The sequence below is a fragment of the Notamacropus eugenii genome, chromosome 1, assembly GCF_028372415.1.
Source record: "Notamacropus eugenii isolate mMacEug1 chromosome 1, mMacEug1.pri_v2, whole genome shotgun sequence".
Classification (NCBI taxonomy): domain Eukaryota; kingdom Metazoa; phylum Chordata; class Mammalia; order Diprotodontia; family Macropodidae; genus Notamacropus; species Notamacropus eugenii.
Genome location: NC_092872.1, coordinates 333,808,380 through 333,834,653, shown reverse-complemented (window position 1 = coordinate 333,834,653; position 26,274 = coordinate 333,808,380). Strand labels below are relative to the sequence as shown.

General features: G+C 36.7%; 1 protein-coding gene across 2 annotated transcripts in view; it reads left to right on the top strand.

The window, feature by feature from the left end:
* CGRRF1 (cell growth regulator with ring finger domain 1) overlaps positions 1-10,123 on the top strand; it is a 51,623-nt gene extending 41,500 nt beyond the window's left edge. For both annotated transcript variants that reach the window (XM_072629819.1, XM_072629820.1), the window contains exons 3-6: positions 1,711-1,888; positions 2,055-2,202; positions 8,362-8,469; positions 8,931-10,123. In XM_072629819.1, coding sequence (XP_072485920.1) covers positions 1,711-1,888; positions 2,055-2,202; positions 8,362-8,469; positions 8,931-9,266 — 770 coding nt within the window. In that variant the 3' untranslated portion in view covers positions 9,267-10,123. The remainder of the gene's footprint in view (positions 1-1,710; positions 1,889-2,054; positions 2,203-8,361; positions 8,470-8,930) is intronic.
* Positions 10,124-26,274: the final 16,151 nt, after the last annotated feature.

Here is a 26,274-nt window from a genome sequence, read left to right as displayed (position 1 = left end):
ATTTCTGTTACTTCAACATCAGTCTCTGTGCAAATGAGGGTCAAACCTCTTCTGAACTCCTGACCCACACCTCAGGTTGCTTACAGGAGGTCTCTATCTAGATAGTCCCTGTTATCTGTAAATCAGCATTCTGAGGGCCACCTTTCCCTCCAATAAATCTACTTCTGACTTTCTACAGTTGTTTGGGGCACCACCATTCATTCTGTCTCCTGTTTTTGTAACCTTTTTGTAAGTCTTTGATTTTTCCCTCTCGTTAACCTCTCACATCCTATCATTTAGTTACCATGTCCTGTCTGTTTTACCTCTGTGAATCTCTTAGATTTGTTACTTCTCCATCTCCATTGCCACCACTCTAATAGAACCTTTCATTGCCCCTACTTGATTTTTTTCAAAAGCCTCCTTTATAAGAGGTCTTCCAACTTTTATTTTTTCCTCTGTGAAATAAACACATCACATCCTCCTACCAGAATATTCTTTCATAAATAGGTCAGATCTCATCATTCCTCTACTCAAAAATCTCAAATATCTCCTTTACTTCTTAAATTCAAGACTATTTGAAATCTGGTGCCACTCAACCTTTACATTCTTAATATTAATACCCTACAACACTTCTTATACTCTCCTCCTTTTTCTTTGTGCCCTTCTCTATACCTTGAATGCCCTCTCATTTTTTTTTTCCTGTAAATTCCTATTCTTTTAAAGCAGAACTCAGATGCCGCCTCCTCCTTAAAGCCTTCCCTAATTAATCCTCTTTCTCCTCCGTTATCCATCAAACTTTATATAGGACTTTTGGTTTGTAACTCTCTAATGCACTTGTGTATTATGTATTAATGTGTCTTATCTTTCACCATACTACAAACTGTAAGAGTATAAAATTGTCTTCTCTAGATTTTTTTATGTCTTTCAGAGCCTACTATAGTGTTTTATAGATAGTAGGCTCTTGTAAATATTGTTTGAATGAATGTGTTACTTCACTGTTTTGTTTAAGATGAATTATCAGATCATAATGCATACTTGTATTATAGTTCTCACTTATGTAGCACTGAAGGTGTGTTTTCTTCAAAGTAACTCCATGAGGTAGGCAATGTAAATATTACATACAGAATGGGTAAACTGAAGCTCAGAAGTTAAGTGGGTTGTCCATAGTCACAAAGTCAGTTAGTCCCTAAGTATCAGAGCCAGGCATAAGTTCAAATACAAGGAAAATTTATTCTAAAAACAAGTGTGAATGATTTTTTTGCATCATACATCATACATTGTTTTGGGTTATACATACCATTAGTGTGCACAAACAACAGCTGTCAGTATTGCATTACTTTAAAATAAATGAAGCCTTTTGAAAAATACTTGAGTTGGTGAGTTGACTTCCCATTGGGGGAAAAAAGTGGTAATTTTCAGATTTATCACATGCAAATAATCTACTAGAATTATAGGTAGAGATTATCACCAGAAGTGAAGTTAATAAACTTCCTGTCCTTCTTCTTTAGGTCTCTGTGACAATATTTTAGTGGTGAAGAAACTAGAACAGAAACAAGAACTCATAGCTTTTGCCCTTTTTCATTCAACTCGGGAAACACAGACCCCAGTACCAGCTGCAGGGAGAGCTGGCACTAGCCTAGCCAGGATAAGTCAAGAATTTTTCTCATTCATAGTATATAATTACATTTAAGGATATATTAGGCAATGGGTCTTTTTTTTTTTTTTTTGTAGATGGCATAGCATTAACAGCTGATTGTATTGAAGAAAGCATCCTTACATGCTACTGGGGTTGTGACGTGCAAGAATTATATGAAGCACTGCAGAAACATGTTTATGTCTCCAGAATAAATACTCCACAGGCACTAGAAGATGCCATATATAGCAAATATGTCTATCGAGAACAACATTTGTATCCTTTTGATCTTATATATGATCCATGTCCTGAAGATTGGGGACTTGCAATATGTAAGTAAGATATGGCTTTGCTAAATTAGTTTTTCTTATTTTTACCTTATTACATGTCTTTGTTTACGGTGGCAACAGTTATTTTCCCTTTACATGTACCCAAAAAAAAGTGTTAAAAAAAACAGCAAAGAAGAGAAATACTGTCAGTTACCAAGTGATGCTAAAATTGAAGATTTTGGCATTGTTCCTAGATCTCAATATCCACTGGTGGCACTATTGACCTTAGCTGATGAAGATTCCCAAGGACTTTATGATATTGTAAGTAATTTTTGAAATTCCCAGAGTATTAATGTGATAGTGATAGTTTTTAATTTTTATTTTGCCAAAAAAAAGGAAACCCTTATTTTCCCTCTTAAATTGGATTAGTGTCATTCCCCTTTGAAATTTGAACTCCTTTGGGTTTGTTAAAATCACTTTGTATACTAGAATCTATTTTTGATATATATGTTTGCAACTGTTCATTCATGGTGACATGATAGCCAAGCAACGGAGACAGAACAGACTGATTAAATACTAACAATAGTTGTTGTCAAGTATCTGATTGATTAAAAAAACAGATCTAGATTTTTGCTTCTGGAAGCCAAGATGGCAGAGTAAGAAGTTCCTCTCACCCCCCCTTATTGACCTGAAAGCCCAGAAAATATTGCCCCATGAAAAACCTTAGAACAGCTGAGCCAGCAAAAAGATGGGATGCAGTAGTCTTGTAGCCCAGGAAGCTTGAGGGATTAACAGGAAAGACCCCTCTTGCTGTGGGGGAGGGGGAGTAGTACGGGACAGGAGGCATCCCAGCAAGCCCCACCTCAGCAGACTGTGGGGAGATCCTGAACCCCAGGGTGCTGGAGCAGGCAAGCACCAACACCAGGACCCCTAAGTGCCTCAGCACAGATAGGGGAACCAATAGACAACAGCTCAGAAAACTACCACAAGCGCCAGCATTCTCCAAAAGTTAACTCTCCCAGTGGTTCAGCACAACTCCAGGTAGCACAGCTCCAGGCTGGCAGACATCCTCAAGTAGCCAAACATTTGAACAGAAAGCCCAGGTGAGCAGGTGTCCCCCAGGGACCAGACTCCCCACCCTCGCCCTGAGAGCTCCAATGTTGCTGATTCTAGCTCAGCACCAGGTAAGCTGCCAGACCCTACAGTCTCCAGCTGCCAGTACTTGAGGTCCCAGCACACAAAATAAGTAACCGGGTCCTGGGCTTACAGCACAAGAAGCTTGGGTCAGTGGCCCCTGCACTCAGCCTTAAAAAGCCAGGAAACAGGCAAACACCATGAGCAAAAAGCAGAAATGGACAGTGACCATAGATTCTTATTACGGGGACAAGGAAGATCAAGGCACAAATTCAGAAGAGGACAGCTATCAATATACTCACATCCAAAACTTCAAAGGGAAATATGAACTGGTCTCAAGCCCAAAAAGCCTTCTTGGAAGAGCTCAAGAAGGATTTTTAAAGTCAAATGAGAGAGATAGAAGAAAAATTCAGAAAAGAAATGAGAGGTATACAAGAGAAAGTCAATAGCTTGGAAAAGGAAGGACAAAAATTTACTGTAGAAAACAAGTACTTAAAAAATATAGTTGGCCAAATGGTGGAGGAAAAGCACACTGAAGAAAACAAGTCCTTAAAAAATGCAAGGGGCCAAATGAAAAAAAAAAATACACTGAAGAAAACAACTCCTTATAAAGTAGAACTGGACAAATGAAAAAGGAGGCACAAAAACTACCTGAAGAGAAGAACTCCTTAAAAAGTAAAATCTGCAAAATGGAAAAAGGAGGTACAAAATCTAATAGAAGAAAACATTCATTAAAAATTAGAATTGGGCAAGTGGAAGCCAATGACTCTATGATATCTCACGAATCAGCCAGAAACAAAAGAATGAAAAAATAGAAGAAAATATAAAATACCTCATTGGTAAAACAGCTGACCTAGAAAATAGATCCAGGAGGGACAATTTAAAAATTATTGGCCTACTTGAAAACTATGATTTTAAAAAGAGCCTAGACAATGTCTTTCAGGAAATCATCAAGGAAAACTGCCCTGATATCCTAGAACCTGAGAGTAAAATATTATCCACCAATCACCTACTGTAAGAGATCCCAAATTGAAGCCAAATTCCAAAATTACCAGATCAAAGTGAAAATATTGCAAGCAGCCAGAAAGAAACAATTTAAATATCATGAAACCACAGTCAGGATTTTGCAGGACCTTGCAGCTTCTACATTAAAAGATCAAAGGGCATAGAATATGATATTCTAGAGGCAGAGAACTTGGATTACAATGAAGGATCAACTACCCACAAAAATTGAGCATAATCTTTCAGGGGACAAGATGGATATTTAACAAAATAGGGAACTTCCAAACCTTCCTGAGGAAAAGACCATAGCTCAACAGAAAGTTTGATCTTCAAATACAAAACTCAAGAGAAGTGTAAAGGGTAAATAAGAAAGAAAAAAACAACATGTTGTTAATAATGGCAAACTGTTTACATCCCTCAAAGTGAAGATGACACTTGTAACTTTTGAGAACTATATTGTTATTAGGACATTTAAAAGGGATGTTCTTTGACAGAGGGTGTGGGTGTAAGTTGACTTTGATGTGATGATAAAAAAAATCCAATTAAGCGGTGAAAAGGGATGGTAACTAGGAGAAGAGGAAAGAAAGAAGGAGTAAATTACATCTCATAAAAAGGTACAACAACCTGTTACAGAAGAGGGAAAGAAAGGAGGGAGATGAGCATTGTTTGATTCTCCCTCTTACCAGTTTTGGCTCAAAGAGGTAATAACATAATCACTTAGCTATAGAAATCTAACTTACCCTATAGGAAGTAGGAAGGGAAAGCAGAAAGAAAAGGGAGCTGGTGGATAGAAGGGAGGGAAGAATTAGTAAGGGTAAAGGGGAAGAAAAGGGAGGGCAGACTGAGGGAGGTGGTGGTCAAAGCAAAACTCTAGTGAGGAGGGAAAGGAAGAAAGGAGAGAGAAAAGCATAAATGGGGCAAAATAGGAGCATAATCATAACTAAATGGGAGTCTGAATGCAGATGGAAGCATACTATTTTCTCTTCTTTTGTTGTTTTATTTCTTCTTTCTCATGGTTCCTCCCATTAGTTCTAATTCTTCTTTACATCATAACTAATGTGAAAATAGGTTTAATATGAATGTATTAGTAGAGCCTATATCAGATTGCACACTGTCTTGGAGAGGAGGGAGAAAAGAGAGAGTCAAAAAAATTTAAAACTCAATATCTTATGGAAATGAAAGTTAAAAGCTAAAAAATTAATCATATTTTTTAAAAATAGAACCATTATGCTCTGATATTTGAAAAAGAAAATAGGCAATCAAATATGGGCTAATCTCATGTATATAGAATATGTGGCAATTTTGAGATTAATGTAAGGTGAAGCATGTTAAAAAACTGCTTGTAAAACTGAAAAAAAAACCATTAGTCTTTATATACAAGTAAATATAGGATAATGGGAACACATGGAGGCACTAGCAAATGAAAACTTTGTACCACTCTTTGAATTAACTCTTATGGAGCATTTTAATGATAGATATTTGTGTACTAGTCTTAACCTGTCTAAAAGATCATAAGTTCTTTAAGGCTAAATCCTCTCATCCCCCACCCCACCCAATATTTAACAACATATTGTTTTTTAACATATTGTTCATCAATACATATTCATTGCTTTGGAGAGGCATATTTCATGAGGCATATACATTTGAATCATACCTGCTCAATCTGAATTCCCTATAGGATTAATATTGGGCATATACAGAAAGTTTCCATAATGCCTTGGTTCCTTATTCTTGCCTTGTTATCTTCACAGAAGACAATATCTTATCCTTCACAACTGTCTAAACCTAGTAACTCTTTGGAGATATAGACCTAAAAATGGCTTTGAATTTTCCTCATATGACATAGTTGATTATGCACATACTGCATAGTCTTGCACATCACTTCTGTGTATGTACATGTTGGAAGTGTAACCCAATTAGAATTTGCCTTCAAAATATTTTCATAAGATTATTTCCAGTTCACCTCGTATATAGCTTGTTGTACAAATATATTTGGTTGTTGTCTCCCCACAATAATCCTTGAGGGCAGGGAACGTTTTTGTTTATTTTGTTTTGTTTTTCTTTGTATTCCCAGTGCTCAGCAAAACATGTAGCACATAGTAGGTGTTTAATGAATGTTAATTTGTTATTGATTTGACTATTTTCTCTCTAGTCAAATTTCTGACTTAAATAATTATAGTGACTGATTTATTAAAGGACTACTATAATTCTATTGCTGTTCAGAAATAAGGAAGTGAAGTCTTTCAAGTTATTAGGGGCTATTTAAATAGCAACATGACAGAAACTATTTTCACTTTTCACTTATATTGCTTATTATTTCCATTCACGTAAGATTCAAATGTAATATAAAAAGACTCCAAAAGCATGGTTGACGACATCTATTCTGCAGCCCAGGAGAACGTGAGTGAAAGGGATACTCCTCCTGGTTACTCTTGCTGCCTTTTTTTTTCCTAAAGGTAGGAATGATGTATTCCATCTCTCTCACCTCCTGCCTCATGCAGATCAGTCACAGCATCCAGTAGGCTTCCTGTGAGACAGGCAGAAAGACCTGAACAGGATGACCCCCAGTCATTCCTAATCCCAGTAGTTCTATTGGGTGATGACCAAGTAGTTTGGGGGGGTTTGGTTTTTTTTTTTTGCACAAGCAACTAATTTTTTTTTCAGTTTTACAAGCAGTTCTTAACATGCTTCACCTTACATTAATCTCAAAATTGTCACATGTTCTCTATACATGAGATTAGCTCATATTTGAATGCCTGTTTTCTTTTTCAAATGTCCGAGCATAATAATTTTATTTTTTTAATCAGATACTTGACAACAACTATTGTTAGTAAGTAGTCAGTCTATTCTCTCTCCATTGCTTGATTATCATATTTTTGAAGTCTAAAACCTGACAATTCTAGTTAAACTAGGGCCTCTGAACATTCATTTCAATTATGTCTCTGTTAAAAATAACGTAAGATGTACCTCGTTGAAAACAGTGATCCATTTCACTTCAAGATGGTAGACTACAACGCATAGTGAACTAAATTGTGTAAGCAGGCTGTGGCGTATTGCCAAGGCTGATTGTGCAAAAGAGGCACAAAAGACATCATTAAAGACGTATATGTGACTGAAGAAGAAGATGGGCTGATCACATAGCAAGACCGAGGTATAATAGTGCCTAAACACTGAACAGATACACACAAAATACTGAACTAACACTAAAAGTCAGAGGAAAGCCTCCAGAACATTGGACAGATCCCTTATGAAGAATTTGTGGAAGGACACAGACAAGATTCTTCTGGAACAAGAGGACATGAAAGACTTGTAATATGCACTGTGAGAAATGAATACCGACAGATTCCTTGAAACACTGAAGCGTTAAAGTGTGTCTTGATATACTTGAGCAGTATAATAAATTTGGCCTAATTAGTTAATTCCTCCAAAAACTATTATAAAATACTGAAGTTTTAGCAGTTTATTTTTCGGGAGTGTTACAATCTGTTTTCTTAAATAACAGGAGTCAACTCTATTTAAATATTTTACTTCCACATTTTCTTAATTTTCGTTGACTGTTCTTCTGAGGACAGAACCCACAAGTTCTTGTAGTGTTGTAGAGAACCTTCCATCTTTAGGAGTAATTATAACTTCTCTGTTGTCTATTTGGTTTTGATATTTATTTACTTGCCATAATAGGAATTATGTTCTCTGGAGTTTTGTGATTTGGTTCCTTATCTATGAAATCTAGTCCCTTTGTTCCTTTAAAAATATTTGTTATAATGATCATTTAAAATATTGCTTGTGTTCTAAAAGGGCATATTGATAGTTGACTCATTTTATATTTAATTTTAGGGGATATGACTTTTTAAAATAGTTGTAAAATATTAATAATAGCATCTATATGATGCTTTAAGGCTTGCAAATGCTTTGCAAATATCATCTCATTTTGCCCTCCAACAACCCTGAGAAGTAGGTACTGTTATCCTCATTTTATAGAATGAGGAAAAGTAGGCAGAGATTAAATAACTTACCTAGGGTCATGGAGTTAGTAAGTTGTCTGAAGCCCAATGTCAGATTTCCTGATTTCAAGTCCATCATTCTATGTAATGTACCAAAAACCCTAACATTAACCAGGCCTTTTTAGCTAACTTATAGTAATATATTTATCAAAAAAAGATTTCAGTACAATTAAAAATAGTATAGGCAGAGGTAATTAACTTTACAAAGAAACACTAACTAAGTGACTAACTTGGGGTTCTTCTGATTTATCTTCATCTTAATTTTATTTTTGACATATTTGTTTCCCTACATATGTAGAACAATGCAAATAGAAAGTAAAATACTAACTGATTTTGCTTTTAGATTTCAATGGTGACTGTGATTCATATTCCTGATAAGAAATACAAACTTTCCTGCAGAATATTATATCAGTATGTACTACTGGCTCAAGGCCAGTTCCATGACCTTAAGGTAAGCTGTGTCTTATATGTAATCTTTTATTTTTGTCTTCAAGAGTAGCAAGATAATGATTTAAAATAGATACTTGGGTCTTACAGTAAGTACATTATTTTAGTAGTAGCTTCATGGTCGATTTTATGGGTCAAATTTTTGATATGAAGTTTATTCTCATTTGATACATGTGCCCAAATGTTAATGATATTAGCAGTATTATCTGTGTGCCTAGGTTAAAATAGTAGAAATTTTAGAGGGAAAAGATCCAATGTATATATATTCAGTCACCAAAAATATAGGAATTGAACTATAGAGTTTCATGATCTACTTTGAAAAAGAAATAATTTCCCACATTTCCTTTTCATTTCTTCCTACCTATGAATTTTCCCTTTCCTTGGATTTATTAGGTCATAGTTGGTTGACTATAGACATTGAATTCAATTTATAATCATATTTAAGTTTATTTATTTTCTCTTCAGCAACTTTTCATGTCTGCAAATAATAATACACCGTCCTTGAGTAACTCTTCTCCAGGAGAACAAAGCGCTGACAGACATTTGTTGGAAAAAGCTGGACTGACTGAAAGTGAAGTGGACCAATATGAAGAAAATGGCAAAGACTGCGTTGTTTGCCAGAATGGCAAGGTGAATTGGGTACTCTTACCATGTAGACACACATGCTTGTGTGATGGCTGTGTTAAGTATTTTCAGCAGTGCCCTATGTGTAGACAATTTGTCCATGAATATTTTGCACTCTGCAGTCAAAAAGAACAAGATAAAGAAACACCAAAAAGTGAAGGGACTGTGACTTCTTAAAGATTTTATCTACTGAAGATGGAGACGTTTTTTCTTTAAATCATTCATAATTTAAAATCTGTGCAGTATTGCTGGTAAGTGATAAGAATTGCCTTCTTCATATTTGTACAGTATGTTTGTTGTATAAATTAAGTGTTCATTCTGCTCAATATGTCTATCAAAATAGCAATCACCTGCAGTGTTACTTTAAAAATACAGCTTTTTTGAAAATTATAAATACTTGATAACTTCATGTAGTATTAAAGAGAAACATCTAAAACAGAGGAAAATAGAAAACATTAAATTTTCCCTCAACACATTTTTTTCTCTTTAATGTGCGATTAGGAAAAAATTTAGTTATAAAATAATTGTATACTTTGGTTAAATGAAAGAGGAATAGAAAGGCATTCTAAACCTTGCCAAATCCTTTTCCTAAAAGTTGGTTAGCTTTTAGATGTATCTGTATGTTTGCATTTGTAGTGTAACTGATATTCATATATGTATAATTGTACACAGAAATCAGTTTTTAAATGCAGGTTCTACATCAGAAATACAGTATTCTATATTTAAGTGTTTTCATTGTATCAGGTATTAATATTCATGAATCAGATATGAAACTTGAGCAATGAAATAATTCCTGTGAGAAAAGATCAGAGTATTAGAATGACACATTTTATATGATGGATAGTATGATTATTAATGTAAATGTTTTTTTTTTTCTGTAAGAGTTGAGGTGCGTTATTTCGCTTCTCTTCCTCTGTAGTCTATCTACAACAGAATAGATTTTGGAGCCACCAAAATGCACCTAAAGAAGAAATAAAAATTAATATTGTGTGTTTTTATTCCCTAATAAATCCCAAGTCCTTCAAAAAGATAAATATCTTGGTTTATTTGTTGACTTTTCTGTTTAAAAGGTAATGAAACCAAGTGGGCTGTTTTCATCATTACTAAAAAGATAAAGATATAGCAGAGCTTCCAGGGTCTTTAATGAAAATTCACCTCTGCAGGAGATTAGAACAAGAATAAAAATGGACCTTGTGAGCAACTCAGCTAGAGATACCATCCAGGGACACATTTAAGCTTGACCTGTGTTATACATACAAAGTCTCATTAAAACAACAACAGAGAAGCAACAATGAGATTAGACTATATATATCCTTTAAGTCTCTTCCAAATCTAACTCTTGTCTAAATTTCATAAATGCTGGATCCTCTCATTATAGTCTTAGTAGTCTGGTTTCTGATCCTGTATTGATTCCTTGTGCCCCTCTATCCTATCCATCACTGTCCCTACGTTCACATGGCCACCATAACAGTTTCAATCTTTATCACATTTCATCTGGACTATTGTAATAGCCTCCTAATGGCTCTCTCTGCCTTAAGTCTTTAGTCTTTCCAATATGTCCTCCACACAGCTGCCAAAATCATCTTCCTCAAGCATAAACCTGACTCTATCTAAGAACCTATTGTTTCTAGTATATAATATAAACTCAACATGGCATTTAAAGCTCTTCACAAATCAGACTTATTTTACATTATTTCCTTTTGTATTCCTGATTTCAGCCAAACCAGCCCATGTGCTTTTCTCTGCACTTGGCATTCCATTTCCCACTTTGTACAGACTGTCCTCTTACTTAGAATGCACTGCCTCTTCACCTCCACCTCTTAGAATCCCATCTTCCTTCAAAAGTCAGATCATGTGCCTTGTCCTACTGGAAGCATTTTTTTCCATTAGTTGCGAATGCTTTCTCAACATCCTTAGTTAATATGTACATACTAATCTGGTTACATGTTCAACAAAATTAACACCTACTATTAGTAAACAACGACTATGTACCAGATGCTATTTTAGGGGGTAGGTATACAAACACAGCAGATGAAACAATCCCTACTCACAATGTGAGGACCTTCCATTTTAATGGGGGGGAGGGGGTACAAGTACAGGATAAACGAATCAAACACAAGGTATTTCCAAATGTTTAATCCCCACAGTAAACTCCTCAGGGAAGTCTTGTATTTGTAGCCCCTTACCCAACAAAATGTCTTGTACATAGAAAGCACTTAGTACATGTGTGTTTGATTGGATTGTAGCTCCCCTCATTACATGGTTGAAGAATAATAACCCCTAATATGAGTCAAGTAGCAGCAATTACAAAGGTAGAGACCACGACAAGACTGACTACTTCACTCTTTACATGCCTTCTACATGTAGAGTACTGGTCCTGGATCTTTGGAGGAATACAAAGTTTAGAGAAGATGTTTGCTGCCCTCACGAAGCATAGTAAGATGTGAACAACTATAACAGAAGGTACATGATAAATGTATGAGGTGCACAAACGAAGCGAAGAGGTTTTTCAGTGACAAGTGTGATTCTATGGTGTTAACCTTTTATGTGAAATCTACATAGAACAGCATTATGGAGGGGAAAGATGCCGCTCTGGTTGTTCATTTGAGTTGGCGATAGGTTACTTGCCAACTGTCTCTTAAGAGAAACATTTCAAGTGCTAGTACAGCTAGTAGACTATTAATGTGGTTTCACAGCAGGTAAAAAAGATTTTATTTCAAAGTCATGTTTCAAAGGAAACCTAGAGAAGTATTGCATTTTTCTTTCAGTGCTTTTAAGTGCTTTATATTTAGGACCCCATTCCATCTGGGTGGAGATTTTTAAATATAGTAGAATGCAGATAATAATGCTGACAAAGATAAAAATACAGATCACACAACTATAAAGGTGAGTATTGTGTTGGTCAGAGAATGCTTCCTAGTAGATGTGGAAAGCCAGACTTGTCCTTGTCTGACCAGGCAAGTTGAGTATCTGTGCTTCAGATTTGAAATGATATAAGAAAATTCATAGTCCATCTAGCAGTTAACAAAAGTAAGTTTACTTAGCCACAGGGAATGGACATTCAGAGCAGGGAAAACATGTTCATCCAGAATAGAACCTGGATGCTACCTGAGTGCCACTCTCTTATACTAGTGTTGGTCATTCTACAAGTTTGTGGTCTGAGGACTGAGGGAAGATCTCAAACCTCTCATGTCCTGGCTATTTTTATATTCAGGACACTAGGAAACAAATTTAACAGCCCAAGCCTTGGTCTCCTGAGCCATTTAAATCTTGAGGACAGTTTCAATACTTAAGTAAAAACTAGCTTAGTCTGTTTGGGTAGGAAAAACAAGTCTAGCCTATATGGCAGAGCCCTAGAAAGTATTATTTGTACCAAAAAGAGGATGCAATAATGGTTAGAAGGTTAGGCTGGGAATTGGGAAAACCTGAGTCTTAGTACTAGCTCTGTCATAAATTACTTATATGACCTTTGAAAATTCAACTAAACTGTTATAAATAAAATGTATTTGATTAAAAAAAAACTTTATTCATATAGCTTATTTCTTTTACTTTTCTTACCCATAAGAAGGGAATGCTAATACCCACCCTGCCTGCCTGACAGAATTACATGATTTTTTTTAAAGGTTCCATTTAAATGCATGTTTTTATACAGCCAGCTGATGTGTAGCCTAGAGAAGGGAAGACTCAGAGATGATAGATGTCTTCGAGTGTTTAAAAGGCTATCGTGGAATAGGGATGAGGTTGTTCTTGGCCTCTGAAGGCATAACTAGGAACACTGGACAGAAATGAGTCCAGGCTTCTATTTGATATAAGGAAAAGTTTCCTAATCAGAACTATCTCAAAATGAAATAGCCTCCTCCTCACTAAATGTGGATGACCACTTGCTATATAATAGGTGTATTATAGAAAGGATTCTTGTTCAGATATGGGTTGGACTACATGGCCCAGAGGTTCCCTTTCAGTTTCAAGATTCTGTGATTCTCTAACCTATTAAAATTTTACTAATATAATATCTTTTGTTTCCAGTGATGATACTACTGACTCATGTATTAGATAAGAGTCAGGTTCCTTTGTATTAGAGTTATTTGTATACCTGTCTGGTCTCCCCTACTAGATTCTAAGAATCTTAAATATAAGAATCATGTCTTTACCCTTGTCTCTCTTCTTATGACTTAGTATTCTGCCTTATAGAATTGCAGAATCTCAAGAGTTGGAAGGAAATAAGGGTCATGTGGTCCAATCCATGTTTAAACAAGAATCAGTACTGTCAAGTGGTTTAACAATCCTATGCTTAAAGATTTTTAATGAAGGAGAACCCACTGTCTCACAGAATAGCCCCTTCCACTTAGGATCCTCATTGTTAGAAAATTTTCTCCAAAATCCAGTCAAAAACTGCCCATCTAGTAAATGTGCCCATTAAACATAGTTCTGTCCTCTGGGGCCAAGTAGAACAAGTCTTACATGTGATAGCTCTTCAGATACATAAAGACAGTCAATCATGCCCATCCTACGTATTCTTTCCTGGCTAAATATTCCCAATTCCTTCAGTCAGTCCTCATATGACATAGTTTCCACTCTTCTCACCATGTTGTTTCCCAAAATTAAACACAATATGGATTTATTCTAACCAGAATGCAGAGTACACCAAGTCTTCTCTTTCCCTTGCTTTAAACATATTTAGCCTAAGATCTTATTAGCAGTTTTTGGTTTTCTTTTCACACGCAACTCATTTTGAATTTGTAGCTAACTAACCAGGTCTTTTTCTTATGAACTGTTGTCTAGTCATGTTATCCTCATCATGCACTTGAAGTTGATTTTGCTACCTAAATGTAGGACTTTATATTTATCTGTGTTAAATTTTGTCTTCGTAAGTCCAATATTTCAGCCTGTCAAGATAATTTTGAATCTTGTCATGTAATATGTTACCTACCCATACCAGCTTTCTGTCTTCTGGACCCTTAATAAGCATGCCTTCTACCAAGTCATTGTTAAAAATGTCAAATGGCCAGAAACAAAGTACAGATCCCTGAGATGCAGCAACCATAGATTTCTCTCACTGACATACAACTGTTAGTTTGGGGTACAGTTATTCTTTGGGTGCAGTTATTCAAGCAGAAGCAAATATTTCTGAATGTCTTATCATCTAACCCCCATACTTCTATCTTTTCTGCAAGCTTAGCATTAGAGATTTTGTCAACTGTTTTGTTGACATGTGAATATACTATTCCTACAGCATTTCTCTTTTTTGACAATTTTTAAACCATCAAAAAAAAAAAAAAAAAGAAACTGAAGTTGGCCCGTGTTACCAGCTCTCTAGTAATCATTTTTGTGTTATTCTTCTCAGTCCAAAGTTTTTCTTCCAAGGAAGAGAAACAAACATAAGTTAAGTAATTATGTCTTTTCTCCCTGTCCATAGTATTATCCTGTTTATGCTGAGCAGTGTTCCTAGCTGTTCTGTGATCCTCTTGTCCCTCCGAAAGCTAAAAATCTTTCCTTATTTTCAATGTGATTGAGGTCCTGCACCATTCTGTTTAGATAGTCCTGCTTGTGTTTGCAGGATTTTATTCTTGAGAGTTCCCCATTTTTTTTTTTGTATTACCTTCTTCTAGGGAATTTTTAGTCCCGGGATCTTTTATATACTTTCTCAGTATCATTGAAAACCACTCCTCCAGTTCTTAAAAAATGAATAGAAAATATCACAAGAGGTAAAAGAGATAATTTTCATTACATGAAATAAAAGAAATTTACACATGCAGCACTAATGAAGGAAGGTTATGGGACATTCCCATATGTAACAGGGATACATGGAATCATCCATATTTTGCTGTAAGTCACTACTTAGACTTCCATTTAACATATTTCACATTTAATTTTATCCTGAGCTCAAGGGAATTTGAGGAATATTTGTATATTTCCTCAGTAACTAATAAAAATTTCAGTATGTCTTTCAATCAGCTACACACAGGGTTACTCCCTCAGATCACCAAAGATTATATAATAAACTGGACAGACTTCCTTTCCCATAGTAGTTGCTTGTATCTTTCTACAAATTTCCTTAATCTTCTAGAATTAAATAAATGATAAAGTTAGTAAATATATATACAATGTATTAAGGATGAAATTACTATCCAAGACATAATCATTTACAATATTTTAACTGTAAAAAAGAGCACAGTCAGAGTCATCTAAGATCCTCACCATAATAGCAAATGGCTTCTGTTCACTTCTTTGACCATAGTCTCACACCGGTAGTTCATTCAAGATAACAAAGTCTTCTTCCAAAGAATCTTCTTTGTAACATAAAAATTACAATATTTTCATGAAAACAAAACCTCCATCGTTTTTCTGTCTTCTCCAGCTTATAGTAGCACTGTCTAGGTAGCACTGCAGATAGAGCCCTGGGCCTGGAGTCTGGAAGACTTGATTTCAAATCCAACCTCAGATACTTGCTAGCAGTGTAACATCTGGCAAGTCACTTAACATCTCTTGTCCTCATTTTTCTCAACTGTTAAATGAGAATAATAATAGCACCTATCTCCCAGGATTGTTGTCAGGATCAGACAAGATATTTACAGAATGCATAGCGTTGTGTATAGTAGTATATAAATGGAACTGTGATTATTTTAACCATAAAAAGAAAATGCTATCTTCAGTTTTTTACTTTAAATAGTCTCTTTTAGGACTCATTCTTCATAAGATTCTCCTTATAATGTTTCTTTGTAAAATAACAGTTAAGACCATTCTAACACAAAAACAGCTTCTCCTCATCTTTATTCTCTCTGTCTTCTGGTTTATCTAAAAGGTGCTCCCAGATCAAAGTTAAATCCACACATATTCCCTAAGTATATAGGGAGAGACAACTGGAATAGCAGTTCCAACTGTTTGTAACTTCTAGCTTCTCTGCTTCTTAAGGAAACCAACATTACCATAAATTCCATAGGAGAGGCTTTTCTGGATGGTACAGTGAATGGCGTATTAGACCTGAAGTCAGGAATACTCATCTTCCTGATTCAATTTGGGCCTATTAGCAACTCATTTAACTCTGTTTGCTTCAGTTTCCTCATCTCCAAAGTGAGCTGGAGAAGGAAATGACAGACCACTCCATCCTTGCCAAGAAAACCACAGATGGGGTCATGAAGAGCTGAACATGACCAAAAACAACTGAATAACAAAACATTTTTCCCCTTGACCAAAAATTTTCAGTCCCTTGAAAATCATTTGAGTGTACATCATTTCCACATTAGTTTTAATATTAGAAGAAGCTGAGTGACCCTGTGGATAGAGTGTGAGAGCAGTCAGAAAGACAGGAGGTAAAATGTTGCCTTGGATATTTACTAGCTGTGGGACTCTGGGCAAGACAACCTTTTGGTGTTTCAGTTTCCTCTTCTGTAAAATGGGGGTAATAATAGTACCCTGCCTCTCAGAATTGTTAAGGATTAAATGAATTAACATATGTGAAGTGCTTTACAAAACTTAAAAGTGCTATATAAATTCTAGCTATAATTATTAAAAAATAACAATTGAAAGCACCAATTGACAAATAACTTTAAATGAGGAAAAATGTTATTATTAATAAGTAAATAGAATTATACATGTATAACATCAAAAACTGCAAAAAAGCATATATACTTCAATCAGTTAAATATAGCTGAAAGAATGACATTTTCCCTTCAAGCTAATTTAATCTATAAGTAGAATAATTCTAATTCTCTTTTGATGTATTGTTCTTCCTACACTTGTATCTAAGTAATATTATATTTTGGTATTTTAAAATTTGGTGGCTTCTTTCTTTGTGAGAGCAAATAGCTTTGGGCTTATCTCAGGCATATTCAGACTTCTGCCATATTTTAAGGCCATTTTCAACCCTTCCTGCTCTTTAAATACTCCTCCTCTCCCCTTTTTTCCAACTCTGTTTTGAATATATCATCTTCCTTCATTGAAATATAAATTTTGTGAGCTCAGAGACCATCTTGCTTGCTTGTATTTTTATCCCTAGTGCCTAAAACAATCTCTGGTACATAATTGTGCTGTGTTCATCCTTCGTTGTCGAAGAAGACTATGCCATCAGAGAAATGATGACATGACTTGCACTTGACTTTGTTTTGAGTGAGGGAGGGCTGTACAGGTCACCAGCCTCACTTCTCCTCCAGAGCCATCTGAATTCAGTGACCATCATTCATCAGGATGACTGGAGATGACCCAGATGCACTAGGAGACCTTGGACCCTTTAGACCAAGGTCTTTGCAGGTGCTCACTTAGGGTGAGGTAATGCCCATTCATTGAATAGGACTGTTTAAGCACCAAATTGCCAATATTTGCTGGATTATGGAGAAAGCAAGGCAGTTCCAGAAAATAATGTACTTTGCTTCATTGACTACACTATAGAGCCTTTGACTGCGTGGATCACAATATAATGTGGCAAGTCCTCAAAGAGATGGGAGTACCAGATCATCTTACTTGTCTCCTGAGGAACCTATATGTAGGCCAACAAACAACAGTTAGAGCAAAATATGGAAAACTGATTGGCTTAGGATTGGAAAACAAGTATCATAAGGCTATATATTGTTACTTTAATTTACGTGATGAGAATATCATGCAAAATATCAAGATGGATGAATCAAAAGCCAGAATTAAGGTTTCCAGGAGAAATATTAACACTGAGATACGCAGATGATACCATTTCAATGGCAGAAAATGAAGAATAAAAAGCCTCTTGATGAGGGTGAGAGGAAAGTCTATGAATTGACTTGAGGTTTATCATCCAAAAAACAGATCTTGGCAAATGGTTCCATCATTTCCTGGCAAACAGAGGGAAAAGAAATGGAAGCAGTATCAGATTTTATATTCTTGGGCTCAAAGGTCACTGCAGACAGTGACTGCAGCCATGCAATTAAAAGATGCTTACCTCTTGGACAGAAAGCTGTCTGGATAGCATACTAAAAAACAGAGACATCACCTTGCCAACAAAGGTCCATGTAGTCAAAACTACAATTTTTCCAGTAGCAATGTATGGCTTTCAGAATTGGACTCTAAGAAAAGTTGAATGCCACAGAATCACTGCTTTTGAATTGTGGTGCAGGAGAAGACTTTTTTTTTTTTTTGAGACTATCAGAGTTAAGTGACTTGCCCAAAGTCACTCAGCTAGTAAGTGTCTGTGGTCAAAATTGAACTCAGGTCCTCCTGACTCCAGGGCCAAGTGCTCTATCCACTATACCACCTTCCTGCCATTTTTTTTCCTGGAGAAGACTTTTGAGAGTCCCTTAGATAGCAAGGAGATCAGCCCGATCAATTCTTAAAGAAATTAATTCAGACGATTTACTTGAAGGTCAAATACTGAAGCTGAAGTGATTTGGCCACATAAAGAAAAGACAGAATTCGTTTTAAAAGATCTAGATTTGGGGAAAGATTGAAAGCAAAAGGAAAAGGGGATGGCAGAGAATGAGATGGATAGACAGTGTCATGGAAACAACAAACATGAAGTCGGAAAGACTTCAGAAGACAATGGAGGATAGAAGGGCCTGGCATGCTGTGGTCCATGGAGTCCCAAAAGATATGGCTAAATGACTGAACAACGATTCTTAAATTATCTCCTCTTGACTTGTGTTCTAGATCAATATTTTTTAAATATATCAGATTTTTTTTTTCAATTTTGTTCTCATATTTCTTGCTGATTCAAGAAGCTATTGATTCCAGTTTGGTCTATTTTAGTTTTCTGGAGGTCTGTTACCTGGATAAGGTTTACAATTTTCTTTTCCAAGCTATTTATTCTGTCAGTCAGTCAATTAGCATTTATTAAGCACCTACTTTGTACCCAACACCAAGCTAAATGCTGGGCATAAAAATAGAAAGGCAAACAACAGTCCCTACTCTGAATGAACTTACAGTCTAGTGGGGTACACAGCATGCAAACAACTATGTAGAAATAATCTACAAATTTGAAATAACCAACAGAAGGAAGGCAACAGAATTAAGAGGGATTGGGGAAGGTGGAATTTAAGTTCTGATTTGAAGGAAGCCAAGAAAAATAGGAGGCACAGATGAAGAGAGAGAGCATTCTAGACAAGAGGAACAACTGCAGAAAATGTCTAGAGTCTAGGAAGGTGTATCTTGTTTGAGGAACAGCTAGGAGGCCAACATTACTCAAAGTGATCAAAGAGTACATGAGAATTGTAAAGTACAAGAAGACTGGACAGGTAGGAAGTAAGAATCCTCAGAGTGGGGAACCTGCAGCCTCAAGGCCATATGTGGCCCTCTAGGTCCTCAAGTGTGGCCCTTCACAGTGAAGGTTGGGTTCAAATGGCCACACTTGAGGACCTCAAGGGCCACATGTGGCCATTCTGTGAAGTTTGGCCTTCTGTGGTGTTTCAGAACTGAGTGGCCTTTGAGCCCCTATGTCTGTGATGTCCTAGTCTGACCACTGCTCTTGTTGCTGAAGTTCCCAGGGATTTCCAAGGACCCACTCTGAGACTTTTTTCACCTCCCTGAGTCTTTCTTGGGGTGGCCTCCATTCTTGCTGCCATCAGACACAGCCTTGAACTCTGCAGGTATCTATTTCATCTGGGAGACTGTGACCTTGTCTGCTGGTGCTGGCTTTACTGGCAGATCTCTTGTCCTTGGGCTTTTGGCTGACTTTTTGTGCAGTTCTGGGGTTGAAATAGTCACTCACCATAGTTACTATTTAGATTTCTTTATCATTATTTACTCTGAATTTCAGGTGGAGTAGGTGTATGGTACCTGGGCAGACTGCAGCCCATTCAAGTACTCATTTTGGCTACAAGTCTCCAGGTAACCAAATACAAAGAAATCCTAAATATAATGTCTCGGTACACATTAAAAGAATGACATAAACAGGATACAGTCACTCATAATTCATACCTACTGCATGGGACAGTGAAAAGACCGGTGGCATCAGAGCCACCAAACCAGATTCAAAATCTGCCTCCATGTACCTCTGCCACCTCTTATATTTGTGATCATAAGCAAATCATTTACACTTTTCTGGGCCCCAGAGAAGTTTCAAATGTAAAATCAGACCTGGTCTAGGTATTCTCCAAGGTCCCTTCCAACTCTTGTTCTCCAATTCTACTGTTACATTCTGCAAGGAAGGTGAAAGTTAAATCTCATCAGAACTCCAAGTAGTTTATAGGATTGACGATTAGACATTTTACATTTTATTTCAGCTCTTCACTGTCCATAACACTCTAGGAGCATATCAATTGGCCAGGCTTGGGCAAGTTTTCTTGTTGATGTTGATGATTGACTTCTCCAGGAGCACTGAAGTAGTTGCTTGGGGCTTCTCATCCCTTACCTTCTGGCTCCAACCCAAAGTGATGGCCAGACTACTTAAAACTCACAAGATTGCTTCCAGACCTGGACACTCTCTTCTCAGGATGTGTATTAATTTACCCAAAATCAGGAAAGAGCAAACACAAAAGAGGCAGTCCAAACCTACTCAGGTTTTACCCTAGTCCCTATTCATATAATGGGTTTAAGAAGTCTTGAAATCATTGCTATGCGGAGGCCAGAAAGGTGGGAGATGATAATTCATTCAGTAAGCATGTCTTAAGCATTTACCATGTGCCTGGCACTGTGCTAAGCACTGGGGATTCAAAGAAAGGTAAAATACAGATGACTCTCAAGGAGCTCATAGTTTAATGGGGAGATGAGATGCGAACAAGTATGTACAAACAAAATATGCACAGAATAACTTGGAGATAATAAAGGGAAGACACTAACATTAAGGTGGATTGAGAAAAGCTGCTCTTAAAAAATAGAATTTTAACTGGGTCTTGGAGGAAGACAAGGAAGTCTGGAGACAAAGATAAGGAGTGAAAGAATTCAAGGTATAGGAAACAGCCAGTGAAAATACCCAGAATCTGGAGAGGGATTATTGTATATGAAGAATAATAAAGAGGCCAATGTCACTGGATCACAGTAAATGGGAGGATTGTAAGGTATAAGAAGGCTGGAAAGGTCAGAGGGGGCCAGGTTGTGAAAATCTTTGAATGATGGAGAATTTTATATTTGATTCTGGAGGTGATGATAAATTTATTGAATGGAGTGGGGACTGGTATAACATGGTCCGATCTGTATTAAAGAAAGACTGATTTGACAGCTCAGTGGAGGATAGATTAGGGAGGGGAGACCTTTGAGTTAGGAAGACCAACTAGAAGGGTATTCAGTAATCCATATGTAGAGGGTCTGTACCAATAACATGGCAGTGTGAGAGGAGAGAGAGAAGTGTAATGTGTATTAAAAATGTTACAAAGGTGAAATTGACAGGCCTTAGGAACAGATTGGATATGAGTAGCGAAGAGTAGATGATGCCTGGGCAACTGGGAAGATGGCAGTACTCTTAACAGTAATAGAAAATTCAGAAAGATGAGGGTTGTTGTATTGATCCTTCTCTGCCGAAGACCATGCCTTCAAAGAAATGATGACATGACTTGCACTTGACTTTGTTTTGAGTGAGGGAGGGCTGTGCAGGTCACCAGCTTCACTTTCTCCTCCTGAGCCATCTGAATCCAGTGACAGAAAGAAGGAAAGAGAAAAGGAAAGGAATCTGGCCAGTAAAACCCAAGTCAACTGGGCAGAAAGAAAGATGAGGTAGTATTTAAGGGAAAAGATATTGAGTTCCAGTTTGAGTCTGAGATGTCATCTAGGACATCTAGTTTGTGATGTTAGAGATGTGACTAGGAGATAGGGCTGGATAAATAGATAGGAGAATTTTAAATACAGAAATGACAGTTAAAACCATGGGAGCTGATGAGATTACTAAGTGAAATAATATAGAGGGAGAAAAGAAGAAGGCCTGGGACAGAACCTAACACCTGTAGTTAGGAGGTATGATCTAGACAAAGATCCAGCAAAGGAGACTGAGAAAGAGTGGTCTGACAGGCAGGAGGAGAAACTTTTCTGGGAAGCAGCTCCAAACAATCTTGATACAATTTGAAGTTGTAAAGGAAAAGGCAAGTATTTGCTCCCTTTTCAACAAACACTGAGTTAACAGCTATTCTGGCTTTGTAGCCAATAAAGGGACTCTTTGTTATCTCAAAATGCAAGTTCTGCACTTACACATGGCAGGAATCAGGCTGGACTGCAAAGGACCAAAACCAGGAATGGTAACTCTACTCTGAATATCCTCTACCAGATAGTCCCTAGGGTACAGTTCAGCCCAGTATAACTTTCTTCATCTGTTACAGAGTGAAATTATCGTTTAAAGCAAGTCAAGAAATTTTTCATCTGTTCTACTTTTGGGCATAGACACCTTTCAGTACCTTTGGATAATTGAAGTTCCTTCTCTTTTGTCTTCCTATCTTGCATATGATTTGGTTCCTGAGGTACTTATCAAATTCCTCCTGTCCCAGTGGATTGTATTATACTCCCATAGCAACATTGCTTTGGTTTCTTCCTCTATTTATCTTCACTCAGATGTTTTCTATATTTTTGCCCATGGGTTCCTGGATTTTGTCCTGTGAGTATATCTTTTAAAATACACAGTGTCCAATTTCCATCTATTCTGTTTTTTTTCAGAATAAAATATGTGCTTCTAGAGCCATATTCCCATCACTAGCTTAATTGGACTCAATGGTTTCTGTGAGGATGAATTTGTCACTTTACGTTAGCATCTCTAATAAAAAATATTTTTCTTATTGACTATAAAGGTTGTGTCCTGGAGGAGCTGGGTCAGGGTTAAAGGATGAGGCCTGTGTTTTGGCACAGAAGATATCTATATGAGAGGGTAAACTTCTTTATTTGTTTCAAATTTGAGACTGTATTGATATTGAAGCCATCTCCAAGATGAAGTGTAGACTCTTCTGGACCTGTATACTTGGCCTATTGATAAAAGGCTGAAGGTGGTCTATTCCCAGTCTTTTTTTTTCTTTTTTAAGAGCACTTGGTATTCTCGTGGTAGTAGGCCTTTTAAAAGTTAAGCTAAATTTTTTTGTTATAGCAAAGAACTGGAAACTAAGGGGCAGTGGGAATGCCCATCAATTAGGGAATGGATGGTGTATGAATAATGAAAAAAGTTTCACAGAAGGCTGGAAAGACTCATATGAACTGCTAAGTGCAGTGAGCAGAACCAGGAAAAGAATGATATCATTGGTATTGTAGAGAAAAACAGCTTTGAAAGTCTTAAGAACTCTGATCAACGCAATGACCATCCATAGTTCCAGAGGATCAATAAAGAAAGACTCTGCCCACCTCTTGACAGCCTGGTGATTGATTCAGCTTGCAGCATAAAACATAGTTCCAGATGTGGCTAACGTGGGCATTTTGTGACTTGAATAGGAATACTTGTTATAAGGAGTTTTTTTTTCTTTTTTTAACTAGAGAGTCTGGGGTAGGATGCTATAGATAGGGTAGGTAAGAAAATGAAAAGAAAGAAAAGAGGGTCATCAAAGCATACAGAAGGCCAAAAGGAATCACAAGCAAACTGGACAGCTTTGAAAGTTGTGTTGAACTTAAAAGAAAATCAAACTACATATTTACCATTTTATGTGCAATCTCTTTTTCTGTTCTATGTATGTTGAGATGCTAATTTTATTTGATGTTTGTTAAGTTCAGAATTTAATTTCTTAAAAATAAAAGTTAAGCTAAATCTTTTTTTTGTTATAGGAAAGAACTTAAAATTAAAGGGGTGCTCATTAATTGGGCAATGACCAAACAAATTATGGAATATTATGCTTAGAGAAACTGGTGAAAATTTGTATGAACCAATTTGGAGTAAAATGGACAAAACAAAGAGACACAATAAAATTGTTAAGGCAAACAACTTTAAAGCATTTAAAAATATTTTGGAACTCATATCAGTCCAAAGACTAAATAAGAGTTCCGGAGGACAAACCAGTCATCACTAAAACCTGTCCACATTGAAGTAATGAATTTAAGATGCAGGTTTAGATGTGGCCCCTGTGGGACAGTTTCATGATTTTTGCCAGCTGTGTTCAGCAGCAAGTGAATAGAAGTGAAGGAGGCAGATGGTGGGAAGAATCCAAATTTGGACATGGCAAGGAACTCGAGTGTAGAGAATAGCATAGAGTTAAGGGAAGAGAGTGTACTCAGTGCAGTGGAGAGGGCTCTCAGTTCCAGTTTCCATTGCAATCTGAAGTCTGCAGCACAATAACTAGGCTAGGAAACCCATCCCTCTGAACCTGCAGAACTTTCCAGCTGACTGATAGTGGCTGAATCTACAAGCCAAAGACTAGAACTCCCACCAGGGACAAGCTCACAACCCGTTGCTCAGACACAAACCCAGGTCAAGAACTTGCAGAGCTAAGACAAGGAGACACCAATCAGACTTTGCCCTGGACCAGACCTTTGATAGATAACTGAAAGCTTACAGGTCCACAGCCTGAGCTGTCCCTGAGATATGGAAATAAGGCAACATTCAATATCCCAAGAAAGAAGCAGTAGGGCTCTAGAGGACACAAGCTCAGCCCAGATACTCATTCTCTCCAGAAATGCAGAGAGTTAAACTTAAAGTCTTAAGTAAGATGGAAGAATTAACAATCCAAAAAAAGAATCCTATCATAAAAAGGTGTTATGGTGACAGGAACACTCAAGACACAAACCCAGAAGAAAAGGCTCTAAAACATCTACAAGAAAAGCATCACAGAAAAACACAGCTTGGCAACAAGTTCAACTAGAATACTTTTTAAAAAAAAAAAATAAGTTAAATGAGAGCACTAGAGGAAAAAAATGGAAAAAAACCTTAGAACTATGAAAGAAAGAATTGGAAAAGAAAATAACAGCTTGGCACAAGAGTTATAATACCCTGCTTTAGCAATAGATCTCTGAAAATTAGAATGGAAGAAGTAGAAGATAATGACTCCACAAGAAAACAAAAATATTGAAACAAAGGGAGGAAGGAAACATGTGTTAAGCACCTACCATGTGCCAGGCATTATATGCTATGTTGTCCAGTTGTTTCAGTCATGTCTGATTCTTCATGGTCACATTTGGGGTTTTCTTGGCAAAGATAACTTGAGTGGTTTACCATTTCCTTCTCTGGGAAACTGAGGCCAACAGGGTTAAATCACTTGCCCAGGCTCACATAGCTATTAAGTGTCTGAAGCCAGATTTGAACCTCAGCAAGATGTCTTCTCAACTCCAGACCTGGCATTCTATCCACGGTGCCACCTGTACCACAAATATCTCATTTTTATCCTCAAAACAACCATGAGAGGCAGGTATTATTGTTATCCCCATTTTACGGTTGAGGAAACTGAGGGAGATAGAAGTGAAGTTAGTTACCCAGGGTTGCACACCTAATATGTGTCTGTGGCTGGTTGAATTCAGGTTTTCCTGACTCCAACCCCAGAGCTCTATGTACTGAAAAATGGAGGGGGGGCAGGGGAGTTTGAATGTAATGTATCTGATAGCAAAAACAACTGACTCAGAAAACATACTGAAGAAAACTAACAAGAATCATTGAACTACCTGAAAGTTATGATAAAAAAATTGTCTGTATATCACATTTTCAAGAAATCACTACCCATAACCAGACGATAAAGCAAAAATAGAAAGAATTCGCTCGTCACCTCCTAAAAGAAACCTCAAAATGAAAACTTCTAAGAGCGTTATATCCCCAAACCAGAACTTCTAGGTCAAAGAAAAAAATATTGCAAACATGGTTCAGATGCCAAGGAACCATAATAATGATCACACGTGATTTCATTAGGCACCACAATAAAGGACTGGAAAGCTTGGAATACAATTTTCCAGAAGGGACAAGATACAGGCTTACAAGCAACCAAAAATAACTAATCCAGCAAAACTGATTACAAGCCTATGGGGGGAGAGGGATCTCTAAATGAAATAGAGTTCTTCCAAGCATTTCTGATGAGAAGAGCAGAACTTCATAGAAACTTTGAAATGAAAACATGAGAGTTAAAAGAAACATTAAAATGTAAACAATCATAAGGAACTAAGCAAAGATTAACTGTTTACACTCAAATATCAGGAGATGATCCATGTGTTCTGTAGGAACCCTATCATCTTTTGGGGTCATAGAAGGAATCTAATTAGAGAGCTTGGAAAAGTTCTGTTGATGATCTTAAAGAGAATAATGGAAAGGGAGGGGAAGAGAATGCACTGGGGAAAACAAGAGGAATTATCAGAGGAAATTATCTCACATAATTAAGGTATGGAAGTAGAAAACTATACAATGAGGAGGAAGGAG